The 15874-nt window shown below is 43.1% G+C and overlaps 1 protein-coding gene across 13 annotated transcripts in view; it reads right to left on the bottom strand.

Moving 5' to 3' along the window:
• Positions 1-441: 441 nt before the first annotated feature.
• Positions 442-15874, bottom strand: part of GIT2 (GIT ArfGAP 2) — a 47035-nt gene continuing 31602 nt past the window's right edge. For 7 of the 13 annotated variants that reach the window (XM_072802863.1, XM_072802865.1, XM_072802868.1 and 4 more), the window contains 6 exons: positions 15099-15347; positions 13376-13465; positions 9522-9604; positions 8742-8930; positions 4356-4419; positions 442-3652 (listed from right to left, as the gene is read on the bottom strand). In XM_072802863.1, coding sequence (XP_072658964.1) covers positions 3440-3652; positions 4356-4419; positions 8742-8930; positions 9522-9604; positions 13376-13465; positions 15099-15347 — 888 coding nt within the window. In that variant the 3' untranslated portion in view covers positions 442-3439. The remainder of the gene's footprint in view (positions 3653-4355; positions 4420-8741; positions 8931-9521; positions 9605-13375; positions 13466-15098; positions 15348-15874) is intronic. The other 6 variants (XM_072802874.1, XM_072802875.1, XM_072802876.1 and 3 more) reach the window with 3 other exon arrangements.

Genomic DNA, 15874 nt, shown 5'->3' with positions numbered 1-15874 from the left:
AGAGCCCCAAATCACCTCCCTAGAGGACAACTGTTGGAGACTGAGGGTGGCCCTGATGAACCCAGGTATACCCCCACCGTCCCTGTGGGAACCTGCACAATGGGCCTTGCTCTGAGACTCTGATAGAGGAGACAAGGGGACCGTGCCTAGCTGGCTTTTGCTGAATTTGAACAATTAAACTTCAGGAGTGAACACACGATAAGATCAGTGGAGCGGACATCTTGATGTAGAATTTCTTTTAAGAAAGCTAATCAGCAGGAGGAGGAAAAAAGGTCCTCATTCCTATAAACTGAGAAGAGCCGCTGGGGAGAGGGGGACAACGACATATTCACTACCGTCTTATTAAAGATTACCTTATGGGAGGGGACCTTTCTTGAAACTTTGACAGAGAATCTGGAAATATCACCTAATTGACAAGAAACACAGAATTAACTACAAAGACACTATAGAGCCTGTTTATTGCATAACTAGCAGGCACAAATTCCAAAACGATTTTACAACGCTTACAGGGTTGTACAATAATTACAGGAATAGAATGTACAATACACAGAAGTACAGAATAATGGGTGACATGGATAAAAAACATTTGAACGAAAGGCATTTCATTTTTCCTATGCAGCATTTTCTTTTGTAAAAACGGGTGCTGAACTTCACGGGGACAAGAAGGAACATTCTATGACTGGAGAGCTCACAGCTGCTGTGGATAGACACACGCTAGTCTCCCTCTTGGTTCTGCAGCTTCAATCACTGGAGGAATGGGGTAACAGCTCCTGAGGTGTGCGTCTATGGTTCCAATCGTATGAAATGATGTGTTTGATCTTTGGGCCCGATTCCCTTTTCTTTGGCAAATAAGCACTATTTGCGTTCCGAGGCAGAGGAGGTCTTCAGCTAACGGAGCTGCAAGGCAGAGCTGTCTCCTTCGGCAAGTGTCAGTTTCATAAAGTGCACATCTGTCCTATCAGCTTGTGTGTGTGTGGGCAGGGGGGAGATTTGAGAACTAAGAGTAAAAAAGGATGCCAGAGAGCGCGAGCATTAGTGCAAAGGCTATGGAACACATGTGCAAAGGTAGTGAATGGCCATTGAGACAAGGTGCGATTTGCCAACAGGACTGGGTCTTGGAAGAGACTAAGGAAATGTGCAGGGCACTGCAGGGAGGCGTGTCACTCCACCCAGAACTCTTCTGCAGCGCCGGCACTGTGGGTTCCCAGAGCAAACATCTGTGGTACTCATAACCGGAGATGCTCTCTGGTCCCCACTCCTTGACATTCTCTAGGGGCGCAGAGGCAGGGTCCTCTATCACCCGCCCTCGAGTGTTCCAGCAAAGATGCCGCTACACGCTGTCCCCTGCACCACCATCACCCCCTCACCCCCCAGCAGACAACTCATTACTTAGAAGCCTGTCTTCCCTGGGAGGCTGAGGCACCAAAACTCAGGATGCCCACTGGGCTTTTCCCAAGGCCCCCACATGGGCCCAACACGAGGGCAAGTGTTTGCAAGAAAGAGGGACAGCTAAGTATGTGCAGCATGCAGGAAAGGCTACCAGATGGGGCTTAAACTTAATTTAAGGTAGAAGGCATCCCCTCAGCATCCAACAGGAACATGGCACTTAGGATTGTGCAGACAAGCGGATGAGTCTTTTGGAGATGTGGACCCTTTCCCTATGCTACTCAGCGTAGCAAAATCTGGCAAAAGCATCCACACAGCAGGACTTAGTAAACCAAACACCATCAGAGTGCTTCCTTCACGACAGCATCCGGTCAAGCTATAAAGATGTTTTGTGAGTCAAACAGTTCTGTGAAAATACAGGCTTATTTAGCATGTATTCAGGCAACTGTGATTACTTTGACTTCTTCACGTGTATGAATGAGCACTAAGGGACAGAATATATGGGTTAGATGAGGACTACCAGCAACTTAACACAGGGTAGGGTTAACTTCACCCACATGTGTGCTACGAGAATGTTTCATCACCAACGTTTATAACAGAGAAATGGCACAAAAAAATCCGTATTTCTGGGGTCTCTTAAAAAAAAAAAGCTCTGCCAATCCCGGGCCCACTTTTCCACAGGGTGGCCTGAGTGGGGCTGGGAGGCCACTGTCTCTACTGGGCAGGCCACTGTTCCCCCAATGGCCCACTTCATTCATCTCCATCAGTGCTGCCTGGCCCCTCGGGTCTAGGTCAGTGTCTGAGCCACTCACAAAACTGTTGCAAGAACCGAGGACAGGAATATGCTGTAGCCTTCAGAACAAGAACGTTTTAGTTTAAAAACCAATGTCAGTATGTTCCAGAACTTAAACCTATACTTTCGTAGCTTTGGGATAGCTGGAAGTCAGCTAGAGCACACTCTCTGAGGAATTTGTGAAAGATGAGGTCTAATTTCTAAGTACCAGTGAGGTAATGGAGGAGAAAAAAACTCAGATGATTGTATAAACCTTACCTTATAAGACGTCCTTAAAGGTGATGAGATGTGCCAAATAGGCTGTGTGAGGAAGCTTTAAGTGGTTAGAGTACAGAGTTCTGGGAAAGAGATACATTACCATGTCAGGAAGTAGAGGACTTCTCTTCCCACGGTTTACGGCAGTGATATCTGAATGGGGTGGCACAAAATTAGCTATGGCTTGTGGGACGTGGCTCCTCTTTGCCACATTTGGAATGACACATCTGGTTTCCTGTGGGAAGGCAGAGCGCTGAGCCACGTGTGACAATGTGGCAGCACTCCTACCTGGACAGGGCCAAATGACACGTGACATGGGGGATGAGTGCTTATCTGGCATCACAGAGACCTTAGGATGATAATAAAATAGAGACAGAAGATCCAGACAGAAACATCAAATATAAAAACATCTAACAGAACAGTTAAAAGAAATGGAACAGTACATTGTTTCCTTCCAAAAGAGACTGTTATACTACTTTTAGAGAGGGCAAAAGTCCTTTTTCTACATCCATGTTTGGAGACACCCCAAACTTACAGATTCTCGCACTAGGGCTGGAAAATTACTGCACAATGCTTTGTAGGGAAGAGATGAGGTGGATTTTTTTTTTTTTTTTTTTAACCCAACTCTCTCCAGAAAACGTTTCACTAAAAATCTCATTTATAGTTTTAACCCTAGACAGGCAGTTTTAAAGGGATGGAAAAGTTCTAACAAACTTGAAACAATGAAACTATGCTTTTGGATGACTATGACCATCAACTCAACAACAATCACTGGCAGCACAATAGAACATCAGAGAGGAAACTGGCAAACAGGCACAAAATAAGGCAAGTGGGTTAAATTAATAGTCAAAAATTTGTTAGAAAACATGCAAAAATAATACTGAGTTTTTAAAAAAGTTTTAAACTTTCATTAAATGTTTCTGTAAAAACTGGCAGGATTCCATGTCTCAATTTGCAAGTGGACTTTAAAAAGCCTAGAAAATACAAGGGCCGGCACTGGGCTCTTCAGTTGTTGTTCTCTTTGGTGGTGATGGTGACCAGCTGCTTGGCGGCCTTGGCAATGTCATATGCACACTGGATGACCTGCTGTGTGACCAGCTGGATGTCCGTGGGCGGGCCGGGGTCCCCGGGGAGGGTCTTCTTGCACTCTGACTGGAGTCGGTAGGCACTGGATGTCAGCAGGCGCAGGGAAGTCCTCACCGTGTCAGACTTGGGTTTCTGAACAGAAGAACACAGTCGCCTGCCATGAGCTGCACAGTGGACACCCATTCTTGCAAGGACAGCTCGAGCTGTTCGTCATGCACTTTCTCAGTGGCGGTGCTGGGGACATGGCAAGCTGTGTGGCCCACAGTGTCAGAGATGCCCAAGTGCTCGGACTCAAAGGTCAAAGTGTACGCAGTGTCATTTTAGTAAGACAACCTATTCTTAGGTGGTTTTTGAAAAACCTACCCGGGTGATATATTCCAGATACAATTTTAATCTATGAATGCTTTGCCTTTTAGCACTGGGTTCAGACATTCCTATTTATTAAAACCAATATTCCTAGGGTGCCTCCGTGGCTCAGTCAGTTAAGCGTCTGACTCTTGGTTTCAGCTCAGGGCACAGTCTCATGGGTTCTGGGACCAAGCCCCAAGTCAGGCTCCATGCTCAGTGAGGAGTCTTTTGAGATTCTCTCCCTCTGCCCCACCTCCCACTCACACACACATGCACATGCATACACCCTCTCTCAAACAAATCTTTAAAAAAACAAAAAAACCCCACCAATATTCATGTAGGACAAAATGATTTCCATGTCCTCTAGGACTGATTGCATACTTAAAACTCGTGCTATGGAAAGGTTAACATAACATCACGGGTTCTAAAAAAATTTCTTTAAGTTCATTTAAAAGGATCTGAACCAAGTAAGTAGGAAGTGACTTACTTTGGGGAATAATGCTGCCATTTCGGTAACAGCTACATGTATCCTTTCTGAGCAGGGGATATAGCTGCAAGAATATTGAAGAGGTTATTGAAAGACAGCAAAAGTACAAAGTACTTCAGAGATGAAGAGTACTCAGGGTCAGAATGTGCTTCATTTATATTTCCCCAAGGAAGGGGCTGAGGCTGCCGCCAGCCAACTGCAGAAACCATGCCAACATGAGCAGGGTTCCCATCCCTTCCAGAAAGTTCATTCAATCTGCTATAAACAGCTCCAGGTAGCCAACACACAGACTACCCAGGGAAAGGTACAGATGGCCCGTCTATGATGCTTGTCACACCTCTTACAGCGGGTCATTTGGTTCTTACATGCTTCATCTTTTTCATTTCTTCAGAGAGAAACAAGGATTTCCATGCAAAGGCCACAGAACTTAAAAATAAAGGACTGAAAAAAAAATCCTTAGAATTAGAATTAGAGCTTACACCTCAACACCCACATGTTGGTTAAAACTGATAAACACCTCTAAAATCCATCTATTCAAAAGCATCTCAACTGTTGGAGAATCGAAACCTTTACTTTGGGTAAAGAGAAAACACTGAGGTGTACTCTTGAACTTGATCAGACACTTACCCGCTTTCTCATGAAGCTGCCATGACTTTGCTTGTAATAAAGGGCTATGAGCATAGCCAGCACTTTCTCGGCTCGCTTGATGAGCTCTAAAAAGACCGAGCACATTGACTCTGCCTGTCTTCATCCTTTCCTCCAGGCCACCTGGCCTCCTAAGGGTCCCCTAGATGACAGTCGAGAGCTGAGGCTTTATGAGCACTGACAGAGTGCCAGCTCTGTTCCCATTTTTCAAAAGAGGAAACGGAGGCCAGGAGAAGCAGAGAACATGTCCAAGGTCCCACAGATGGTTGAGAGAAAGCTGAGCACAAACTTGGCCAGCTAGCCCCTGAGCCTGGGCCCCTCACCACCACACCACAGGCCTCTCCTGCTATCAGAGACACAACAGAGTCATGCCTTTCTTTAGAGCAGGCTTCTTTCCATTCATGACTGGTGACTCTGACTTCTTAGGTGATGAGAAGTACAGGAATGGAGACTTAGGCTTCACTTAGGCTTCTTAGTCTTGGCATTGTGGTGTGTAGCATATGGGGCTGGTTTCTTTCACCTTCAAAATAGTAGGCTTCCACCCTGGGTAGTACATGTTATCAAGATGGGATTGAATGACAGTTCTTAGCTAGTGTGCTGCCACCAGGTCTGGGTTCTGGTTCTGGAACAAATGACCCACAGAGCCCAGGAAGGGCTAGGAGAAAAGCTCATTAGCAGCCTGTTTGTGGCGTGCTAGGAAATATGATGTGAATATGTGGGTGTGGCCTTCCACAATCACCAATGTAGCTGTGTTTTAAAATTTCCAAGACAGGGAACGAAATCCCGTTCAGTATCCAGCCTAAGCCCTTAAAGTCCTCGAATTAAAGTTGGCTTCTGCTTAAAGACTGTCCCAATAAGTAACCTCTACTTCATCTTTGTATGAAATCTAGTCTCAAAACTATTTTAATTAAGACTACATTTTAGTTACATTATTACATTTCAAGGAACTGGTTTATATTATCCTAAAATACCTTCGAACAGGCAATCCTGACTTTTACCTTTGTGAGCAAGTAGAACCTTAATCCACAGAGTAACAAAAAAGCCAAGGCAGAAGGAGTCCCTTCACTAGTATATGAACTGGCAACAACCCATCTGGTCACACACACACTCAGAGAAAAAAGGCTGTGTCTACAGCAACCACTGTCTCAACCATAAATCTTGCGTGAACCAATATGTCTATTAATAACACATTAACAGAGAATCAACCGGAGAATTTTTTACTTAGAATTTTCATTTTGACCCAGAAATGTAATTCAACCTTCTCCCTGCTACACAGAGGCAAATTTTCCTAAGGACACCTCCCCAAAACTCACTCAGTACAAAACAGTTTAGGAAGTCCTCAATGAGACACAAAAGCAAGCACATACAGATTAATGAGAAAGTTAACCTCCTCTTGCTCGGGGAGTTCATGTCCACAACTTTAAGCTGTTATATTTCCTCAAAAAAAGCTTCTGTACATAATACGTAGTACTCCTGAGTTGTGTAATCATGCATGTGTGTGTATGAGAGAGAGACAGAGACAGGCAGGGAATGGGGCTGGAGGTCCAGGGGAGAGACCAGGTTGAGGGAAAGTCAGGGGCTGTGGGCAGCTTGCCTGGCTCAAGGGACCAGGGCAATGCATCTGTGTGAGCTGCTGGTCTACTTAGGATGAGCATAAGCGACAGATGAACAGGAGGGGAAAACAAGAGGAAAAGGCATGGGTTTAATCAGTATAATGCAAAGTTCTAAATGAAAGTGCCTTGCATTTGTAAGTAACCACAGAAATTAACAGAATGTTGATCAGTTCATAAAATATAAATTCTCTAGATCAATTCTGATTTAAACTAAAAGAGTGAACTAATGATTAAACTCTGCATCATTCTCTCATGGTATTTTATTTACTTATTTTTTTTCCTTTCCTGGTATTTAAAAAAAAAATCAGATCATAATGTTTTTTGAATGGATTTGCACATCTTAAAAAAAAAAAAAAGGAAAAACCAGCACCGTATTATGGTCTTTGAGGCCAGAAATGGCCTCCAGGCAGATCTTTCTGACAGCCGCCAAAGAGAACAATGCAACGTAAACGTATCTTTGTTTGAAATACAAGCATGGCACTTCTGAACTGGAGTAAGCAAAAACCAAAGCCTGTCATCAACTGGCGGGAGAGCCCTGGGGGGGCGGTGTCATCTTGGTACTGGGAGTTGTTTAAAGACTGCCCTTCGGAACGCTGTGACACATCTTGCTTTATGCAGTGAGCTCATGAAGGCACTTGCTGCCAAGCACCTGCAGCCTGTGAGGCTTTGTGGGGAGGGGGGTGGGGGGGTGGGGACAGAGAGGCTGCCTGGGAAGGAGGGGGAGACGAATAGCCACGTAATTCTCATGGAAGGAGGCTGACCAATAGCCTTCCTTTTTTCCTCTGAGGATCCTCCAGCATCTCTCCTGCTCCCCTAGACACTGTCCACTCCTCTCCCACTAAGGGGAAGCAGGGACACTGGGGGAAGTCAGAGCTGTATGGACAAAGGGCAAGGGGAGAGAAGAGGAATCTAGCCTGGTGGTGCTGAGGACACAGAGAAGGCAGAAGATGCTGGTGCAGCTTTGTGAGGAATAAGAGAACAGGGAGGGCCACGGAGGAGCGGTATAGCGTTCCTTGAACAAGTTCTGTTAGTGCACTGCATGCGAAGGAGCTCCTCACGAGAGCACCACGCTCTGCTGACCCACGGGCAACAATGAGATCGGGCAACAATGAGATCGTTCTGGGGTTTTGACTGACCTCTGCTGCTTTCATAAACTCAGCGGGTAGGGGTCACATAGTTCATGAGTATCTGCATGGGGTTAGCCACATGAACCCAGGCAGCCCCCCAGAACAGTTAACAACTCACCAGAAGTTCTCAGGGAACAAAAGGATGAACTAGAATAAGAGCTAGTCCTTTCTTCACCATAAGAAAGAACTCTACAGGATGTGGTTCTGCTCAGAGGAAGAAGACTCTTATTTCAGGAGCATAGAATTATTTGGGTGTCGAGTAGATCAACTTTTATTTGTAAACCACTTTGTTTTCTAGATGTTTACACATGCGTGCGCACACGCACACATATACCTGCATGCCAGGCAGACCTAAGAAATCAAATGTCAGGACACCTTTTATGTCAGCGAACTCTGCTCTAGCTAGGGAAACCACAGGGAGCACAAGGGCTGGATGAGTCAACTCTGAGCTCTAAGGTAGCTTCCTTCTTTCCTCTCGCCATCCAGCACCAGCAATATTACTAACCCTAAATATACTGCAATTCTATTTCTAGAGGCATCAGTTTCCAGAGCAGTTCATAAGAACATGGAAAATGCCATGTAAGGAAAACAAACAAACAAACAAACAAACAAGGGCAGCCCTGGTGGCGAAGCGGTTTAGCGCCGCCTGCAGCCCAGGGCATGATCCTGGAGACCCTCTGTATGATGCCTGCTTCTCCCTCTGCCTGTGTCTCTGCCTTTCTCTCTCTCTGACTCTATGAATAAATAAATAAAATCTTAAAAACAAACAAATAAAAAAAAACCCTGAAATTTACAAATTTGTTCTTAGGCCTGTTATGCAAACCTGAAATTAAAACAAACAAACAAACAAACAAAACAACAACAAAAAAACCACAAAAAAAAAAAAAAAAACCCACAAAAACTTAAAAAAATAAGCATACTGAAAAAAATCCTTTAGAACTGAGCAACATCTCTTCCACAGCAGGTATATTTTTCCAGGCAGGATTTTCAAACCCCCTTACCTGTCATGTTTATTTTCTTGAGCGGCTCTTAAGAGCTCCTGTATGTTTTTGGTGATCTGTTCAGTTTTCCGGATGACGTCTTCCGTGCTGGGGAGGATGGGGCTGGGGGCAGTGTGGGGTTCCACTGTGTCTGGTACTGAGCCATCGCCTTGCCACACCATACTCCTCTGCCTTCCCTTTCTGCTTGACCTGTGACCATCAAAGAAGTGGCTAAATGTGACAAGTGCTCATTAGCTGCTTCTCTGCTTCTAGGAGCTAGTGCATGTGTATTTGCTGAGTGCCTGAGCTGGCTGCTTCTGTGGTTTCCTTTATCCTCTCTGGCAGGAGACTCACAGTGAGGCTGTTTCCTCAACAGGCAGCCACAGCTCACATGGTGGCTGCTTCATGCTACCATAGGGCTGGAAATTATGACTCTTGGAGAAAGAGTAAAGACGCGGAAAGGGAGCAGACAAGTGGAACAGCAAGGATGTGTTGTTATAAAGCCCTCCCTATGCCAGCTCATCCCCTGGGGTACAAATGTAGAATGTGACCTCATGTTAACTTAAAAGTATTGATTTTTAAGCACATTATAGCTACTCAGAGATGTGTGTAATAGGCTGGTAAAAGAAAACCAGGCCTCTGGGGTAATAATAGGTTAGGAGGTTAAACTATGAACTTATGCCTCCATGTTTTATAACCTTATAGGTCTGAAAATAGAGAGAAGGCACATGTGGGATAAAGTGCATCTCCTGATGCTAGGTCTTGGGTTCGAGAGCCCACCCCAGGGCAGTCCTCTTGTACCCTGTGTCATCTGGGTCCGTGTCATTGGGTGTATTATCGTAGTCACTTTCAGGCGTGCTGTTCTGCTTTTCTAGCCTGGAGGCCTGCAAGAGATAAAGGCAACACCTGTTAGTTTTAAGCATAAAACATCTGGGAGCCTTGCCTAGGAACTGTTACCTATTGGGCTACATGGCCTTCAGGCCCCAATCTCACTTGGGACAGAAGCCAGCCCTTTATTGAAAATTTAGTAAAAAATTTAGTAAAAGTTGACTCATAGATCCAGAAATGATTTCTCTCCCTCTTGGCACCATTTTCCTCTTAGCTCAGTGGCAACTCCATAAACAGCTCCTTGGTATAAATTAACGCAGACATGTGAGGCAACACACCCGTATTTAGTTCTCTAAGGAATATGGAGTTTAACTATAATATAATGCACACAGGCCAGCACTTATATGCCCACAGACCTTCAGTGCTGGAAGCCAGCGGCAGATTATCTAGTCTAATATCAGATGAAAACTGAAGGTCCATAAGAGCTGGCGGACAAAGCCAAGGTCACAGAGTCAGGAGAAAATCAGCACCATGAACCTAGGTCCTGTCTCCTACATTCTCCAGTATTCTGTGCCTGATGCCCTGAGGACTGTCACTGCTCAAAACGTTTAGGGCTCTCTAAGAACTGCACGCAGAAACAGTTTGTATGAGCCACATGAAAAAAAATCCAGTATTATTAATTTATTGCTGCATGTTGTTTGTGAACCAAAATGGAGTAACCTAGCTTGACCCTTGGTTTCCAACCACTTTTATGTTTCCTAAAACATCTAACCTTTAGGATATAAATACTTGATGCAATTGTGGATATTAAAAATGAGACACAGATTCAAAAGAGGAATACTAAAAATGTTTTGGGCAAATGTCTGCATGGTGAAGCATAGGGTCTTCCAGGGTAGCCAAATTTGAAGGGGACCACATTCCCTTGAAGGGGACTATGTTAGTTCTGGAGTGTTTAATAAAAATGATTTTCCCTCAATATTATTTTATCCACAATGCTTTGGGAATTTCTTTATTTAGTACATAAGTCAGCAGAAGGTGATTCAAAACCTAACCAGAGGAACACCTGGGTGGCTCAGAGGTTTAGTGTCTGCCTTTGGCCCAGGGCATGATCCTGGAGTTCTGGGATTGAGTCCTGGGATCCCTAGAAGGAGCCTGCTTCTCCCTCTGCCTATGTCTCTGCCTTTCTCTCTCTGGGTCTCTCATGAATAAAACAAAATCTTAAAAAAAAAAAAAAAAAAAAAAAGGTGCTTGCTGGGCTCCTAAAATTCAATGTGAACTCATGCTTTACCCAATCAAATTCATCTGGCAAATGATTTAAAGTGTTGGCTTGGAGCCATGCAGGGAGTCTGTAAAACTAAGTTCTATAAAATCTACTACAACTTTCTGGATCCCTGTGTTTACATCTCCTACCAGTAAGCAGTCTGCTTCACCAGCTGCCTTATTTTGACCTGGCTTTATGAATCCATCAGTCGATTACTGGACACTAGAAGTGAAGCTTGAAGAGCAAAGCTAGGCACTGTACCCTATGCAGGGAACAGGGAAACCAGGCTCTTCTAAAGGTGATCTTAAAAAAAAAAAACCTCTCCCCAAACAAAAATACCCCATCTTACCTTTCACAGGAAATGCTTAATCTTTACATTTCTTTTCCTCTAGTTTTTATATTTACATGCACATACATTATGGATGAGTATTTGTATGTGCATGTGTATGTGCACAGGTACACACAGACATGCACATACAAAAAGGAAACATAAAAAACTTGTATTTAAATAATTATTCTAGAAAATTCATCCAGAGCTGCTCCAGTGGAAAAAATCTAGAAAACAGAATTAAACCCAGAAAATCTCACATTTTTATAATCAATCTTTTTGCTTTCCTTGAGGTAAATGTAGTAATTACAAATCAAATGCATTACCCCACAATGATCGAAAGTACCAGGTTTCATTTAAACATTTTAGAAGAGTAACAACTCATATATCTAATAAGTACTCAGGAAATGTTCCTTAAGCACAGAAAACAACTATAGCAATGGCCATCCAGAAAATCAGTTACTTACAGTCTTTCATCGTTGCCAACAAAAACATAGCACAGGATTTCAAATTAGCCAGCATTTAATCTTATGAAAATTATTGTAAACATGCAGAGCTAGGATCAAGACCTATTAGTTAATGTGCTGCTTGCTCTCTGAAAGCTGTTAATAGAAAAGTTACTTTATAGCTGGTGCTGGTTCAGTTTACTGAATAGATTTGCAGTATTCTCTGAATACAGACATACCATAAAAGCCTAAACTCATGATGAAGCTGTCAGGAATAATCAAGATTATCAGTTTAAATGATGTAACTGTTAATCTTGTATAAAACTGTCTCAGCAAGCAGTCCTTGAAAGGATTCTCAAAACTACCAACGTAGGTTTTTTTTTTTTTTTTTTTTTTAAACAAATTTCACAGTGGGAAAAAGAGGACTTGATTCTTATTAACAAAATTTCAAATGAGCTGTTTCATTTCTACTTAACTGTCCCTTAGTTTAACTGAAAAAATTATAAAAAATATAATAAAACACGACAGTTCAATTTCAGAATTGTTCAGAAGACTAAGTATCATACATCAAGAATTCCTTTTAATAGACTACCTCCAAGTGCAGAAGAGAACCCCCAGAGGGCCTTGATGGGCCATATGGCACCAGTAGTGGAGAAGTATGACTCTGTCATTCTTACTGATGTGGAGGGAATGGAAAAAAGCCCAGTGCAAACTCCATCCACAGCCACCTTTCCTCCTCTTGAGTTGGTTACACTATCCTTCCATTAAAGAGTGTGCCATGACCTGAATGCAGGTCTTCGAAGCCTGTACATGCTCCTTACTCCTTTTCAGCTTGACATCATGCACTCCTCATGCAGGAAAGGATTTTTTTTTTTTTTAAAGTAGGCTCCATGCCCAACATGGGCCCAACATGTGGGGCCTGAACTCATAATCCTGAGATCAAGACCTGAGCTGAGATCAAGAGTTGGACACTTAACCAACTGAGCCAGCCAGGCCCCCAGGAAAGGACTTTTTTAAACTGACAGTGCCTTTGGGAGCAGGAATGTCATCTAAGTCCCTAGGACCCTCTGACTTACCAAAAGGTTGGGTATAGAGGAAGTGCTTAATAAATACTGCTGTCTGCCTACTCTAAAAGGGGCTTGCTTACCTCAATCACGTATTGTTATAGAGAATGTAAATTATATATCAGCAAGCTGGATTTGACCAATTCATTAAATGAACAGCTTTATAGTAACAGCCACCTACACCTCCAATGCTGCCATGTGTTGCAATTTGATACGGGACACAGGTACCACAAAACTGGAGTGTGTCAGGTATGGCATCGACATCAAAAATGTCAACAGGCAGAAAAATAAAAAATAATAAAGCATGATGTCTTAGTGTTTCAGTTAGCCCAAAAAGACTAGTGTTAATCTGATATCTGAATAAATTTAACACATTTGCTCTATTACAATATTTAACCAGCAGCCAGCTAATTTTTTGATTGTTTAAAAAGACAGTATGCTCCAAATAAATGTTAAAGGGTGAATTGCAAACTTTGTTAAGTAGTAAGTGAAACTGAGCAATGTGGGGTTAGATAAGAGGGAGACTGCCTCCTACAGACACGCATGGATGTGTGTGTGCGTGTGCGCGTGTGTGCCTGCATGCTGCTGTGCTGAGACACCTGGGGGAAGCGCTGCCTCATGCGGGACAGAAAGGCAGTTAGTGGAGGGACAGGAGGACCAGGAGAAGCACAAAGCGCCCAGGAGCACTGCCCCTCCTCCAGAGAGCAGACCGTCAGAGTGTACTTAACCCTTCGGGCGCTTTCGTCCCTCGACCAGGAAAGTGTGGAGGGGAAGGAAGGCAGAGATGAAGAGGAGGTCACAAGCGCACTCCTCCCGATCTGGAAGGGGAAAAAAAAAACACACACTCGGGAAAATACAAAACAAACCAAAAAACCCCCGCCACCTATCCTGGATTCAGCCCGGAGTTTCCCAGTAAAAGAATCCTAAAAAGCAACTCACTATGTGAGATCAATGCTGAAATTTCTGTGACAGGCAGGCTCACTGCCATGCTAGCTGATGACAGGACCTCAGAAATGGTTACTCCTTTAGTGAGATGCCTCCCAGAAATTACTTGGAATTTATAAAGCTACTTTTCCATATGAGAAAAGATAACACCTATGAGAATTTAATTTTGTAATAGTTTTTTTTTTTTTAATGGATGGCTTTAAACGAATACTTGTTTTTTAATCAGGATATACTTGAAATGAGAAACTATATGAATGGTTCGGTTGGTAAAGGTTATCAATCTACTTTTCGGTATCGATACAGAACTTCAGCAATAAAATGACATTACATTCTAAATGTTCCTAAAATAAAAAAGTATACTGTGAAAGTTGACAAAATTGCTTTTCTTAACTTTTGTTTTCAGTTATACAAAAGTAAGATTTTTAAGTTAGTTCAATGGCATTTCCATTACATCAAGTATATCAGATCAATTGCCTTAGAATGTTTTAGCCCAAACAACTTATAAAAGTTGAAGTAACGGACCCCCAACTACAGTATAACAACGCTGAAATTTTACTGCACTGAAGCCTGACAAAATTAAACTAAGGTTTAATTTACTAGACCAAATCCTTTACTCTGCATTTACTCTGAGAGTTTTTTGGAAACTTCTATAAAATTTGACTGAAGAAATAACAACTTTCACGTTTATAAAAGATAAATACTACTCTCTGAAAAAACATGAGTTCCACATGTAACATTTTGTCAAAACATGGGTATTTAAAATAAATTAATCCAAAAGAAATATAACATTTGAAAATCTCAATACCATACTTATCCCATTGTAAAACAAGATGGTTAGCAGCCTGTTACAGAATACAATCTTTGGCACAAAATACTTGTAAAATCGGTACAGAAGTTTTAACATTTCCCTTTTATGAAATGACAGAGCAACATTTTCTCCATGAAGAGGAGGAGGGAGATGCAGAAGCTAAGCAGGCAGGCTGACCACACATGGAGAGGCTAGAGGCTTCTAGACCTACCCTGCATGCCCAGGCTGCAGACACCGCCTGCTTCACTAGGAGTGGCAGAGAAGCCACCCTGAATTCTAATGGCTCAATTTCACAGAGGGGCACCTACCTGTCTATCTCAAAGAAGAAAGTACTTCTTTTTGCTGGTCACTTTTACCATTTGTTTTTGTTTTTAGAAATGGGGGAAAAAGACTGCTACAAAAAAAGTTCCAGTACTGGCTGTCTGGGAAAGATATTATGGATATGAGGGAGAAAAGGGGAGGGGAGCTGAACAAAAGCCAGAATCCTGAACTTTGCTGGAAAGCTTTCAGCTAATGGCCCTATCTGCTTATGGAAATGTAAATATCTGTTGACATGTTAATACAGCAAACACAGGAGAACTCTTCTAGCCCAATTTTGCAAAGCAAGAGACATGGGAATCTGCAGGTTCCGAAGAGGGAATACAGGAGGTCAGGCTGGACAAAGGGTGAATAGCAGAAGCGCCAGTGGTGTTACTTACGTGCGTGGGGAAAGGCTGGAGTCTTGTCCTGCTCTCTTCAGGGTGGTTCACTTCTCCCATTGGGAGATATGGTTTCTGACCTGATCCCGTCTCGTACATGGACATGGGCCTACTGCCCCGGGCAGACGGACGTCGCTTTAAGGAAGAGTGGTTGGAAGTGTCTGTGTACTCAGAACCAGTTTGCACCTGATATATATTGGTTGTGGCCTGTTTCCTGAGGTTCGAATTTTCACTCTGGAGTGTTTGAAGCTGAAAGAAATGTTTGGCAGTGGGACGGTGTTTTTCTATAGCAAGCAGAAAAAGCAAACACCAAGTAAACGCATACAACTACCAGCTTTAAACAGTAAGAACAGTAACAGCTAGCTGGGTTGAAAGTTACAGGTAACTACAAACAAGAACCTACTTTCCTAGCATGAGTGACACGCAATCAATTCACTTCATCGCTCAAGCAAATTAAACAGCTTGATTTCTCATTGCAGAAAAGTTACAGTTTGGGTTTTTAAAAAACGAAATGTTTAACCACTGAAAAACTGGTCAGAGTGGGCCTGGGAAATGTTTGCAGGCGAGCTGGACTCTGGATTCTTCTAATGCCGTTTCAGCAAGAGCTTGAGATCATGAAGCTATCGCTTCCTGAAAATCTAACCTGCTTTTCAAATGAGCCCTAAGCCATTTGCAAATGCCAAAAATGCCAGCAGACACCATGGAAGCAGCACAAAGATAACCAGAGTTGCTTTGCAAAGCAAGAAAGACAGTGAAGTTCAGCTTATGAAAAATCA

This window comes from Canis lupus, chromosome 27 (genome assembly GCF_048164855.1).
Source record: "Canis lupus baileyi chromosome 27, mCanLup2.hap1, whole genome shotgun sequence".
NCBI lineage: Eukaryota > Metazoa > Chordata > Mammalia > Carnivora > Canidae > Canis > Canis lupus.
This window is presented reverse-complemented; position numbering and strand designations above follow the sequence as displayed.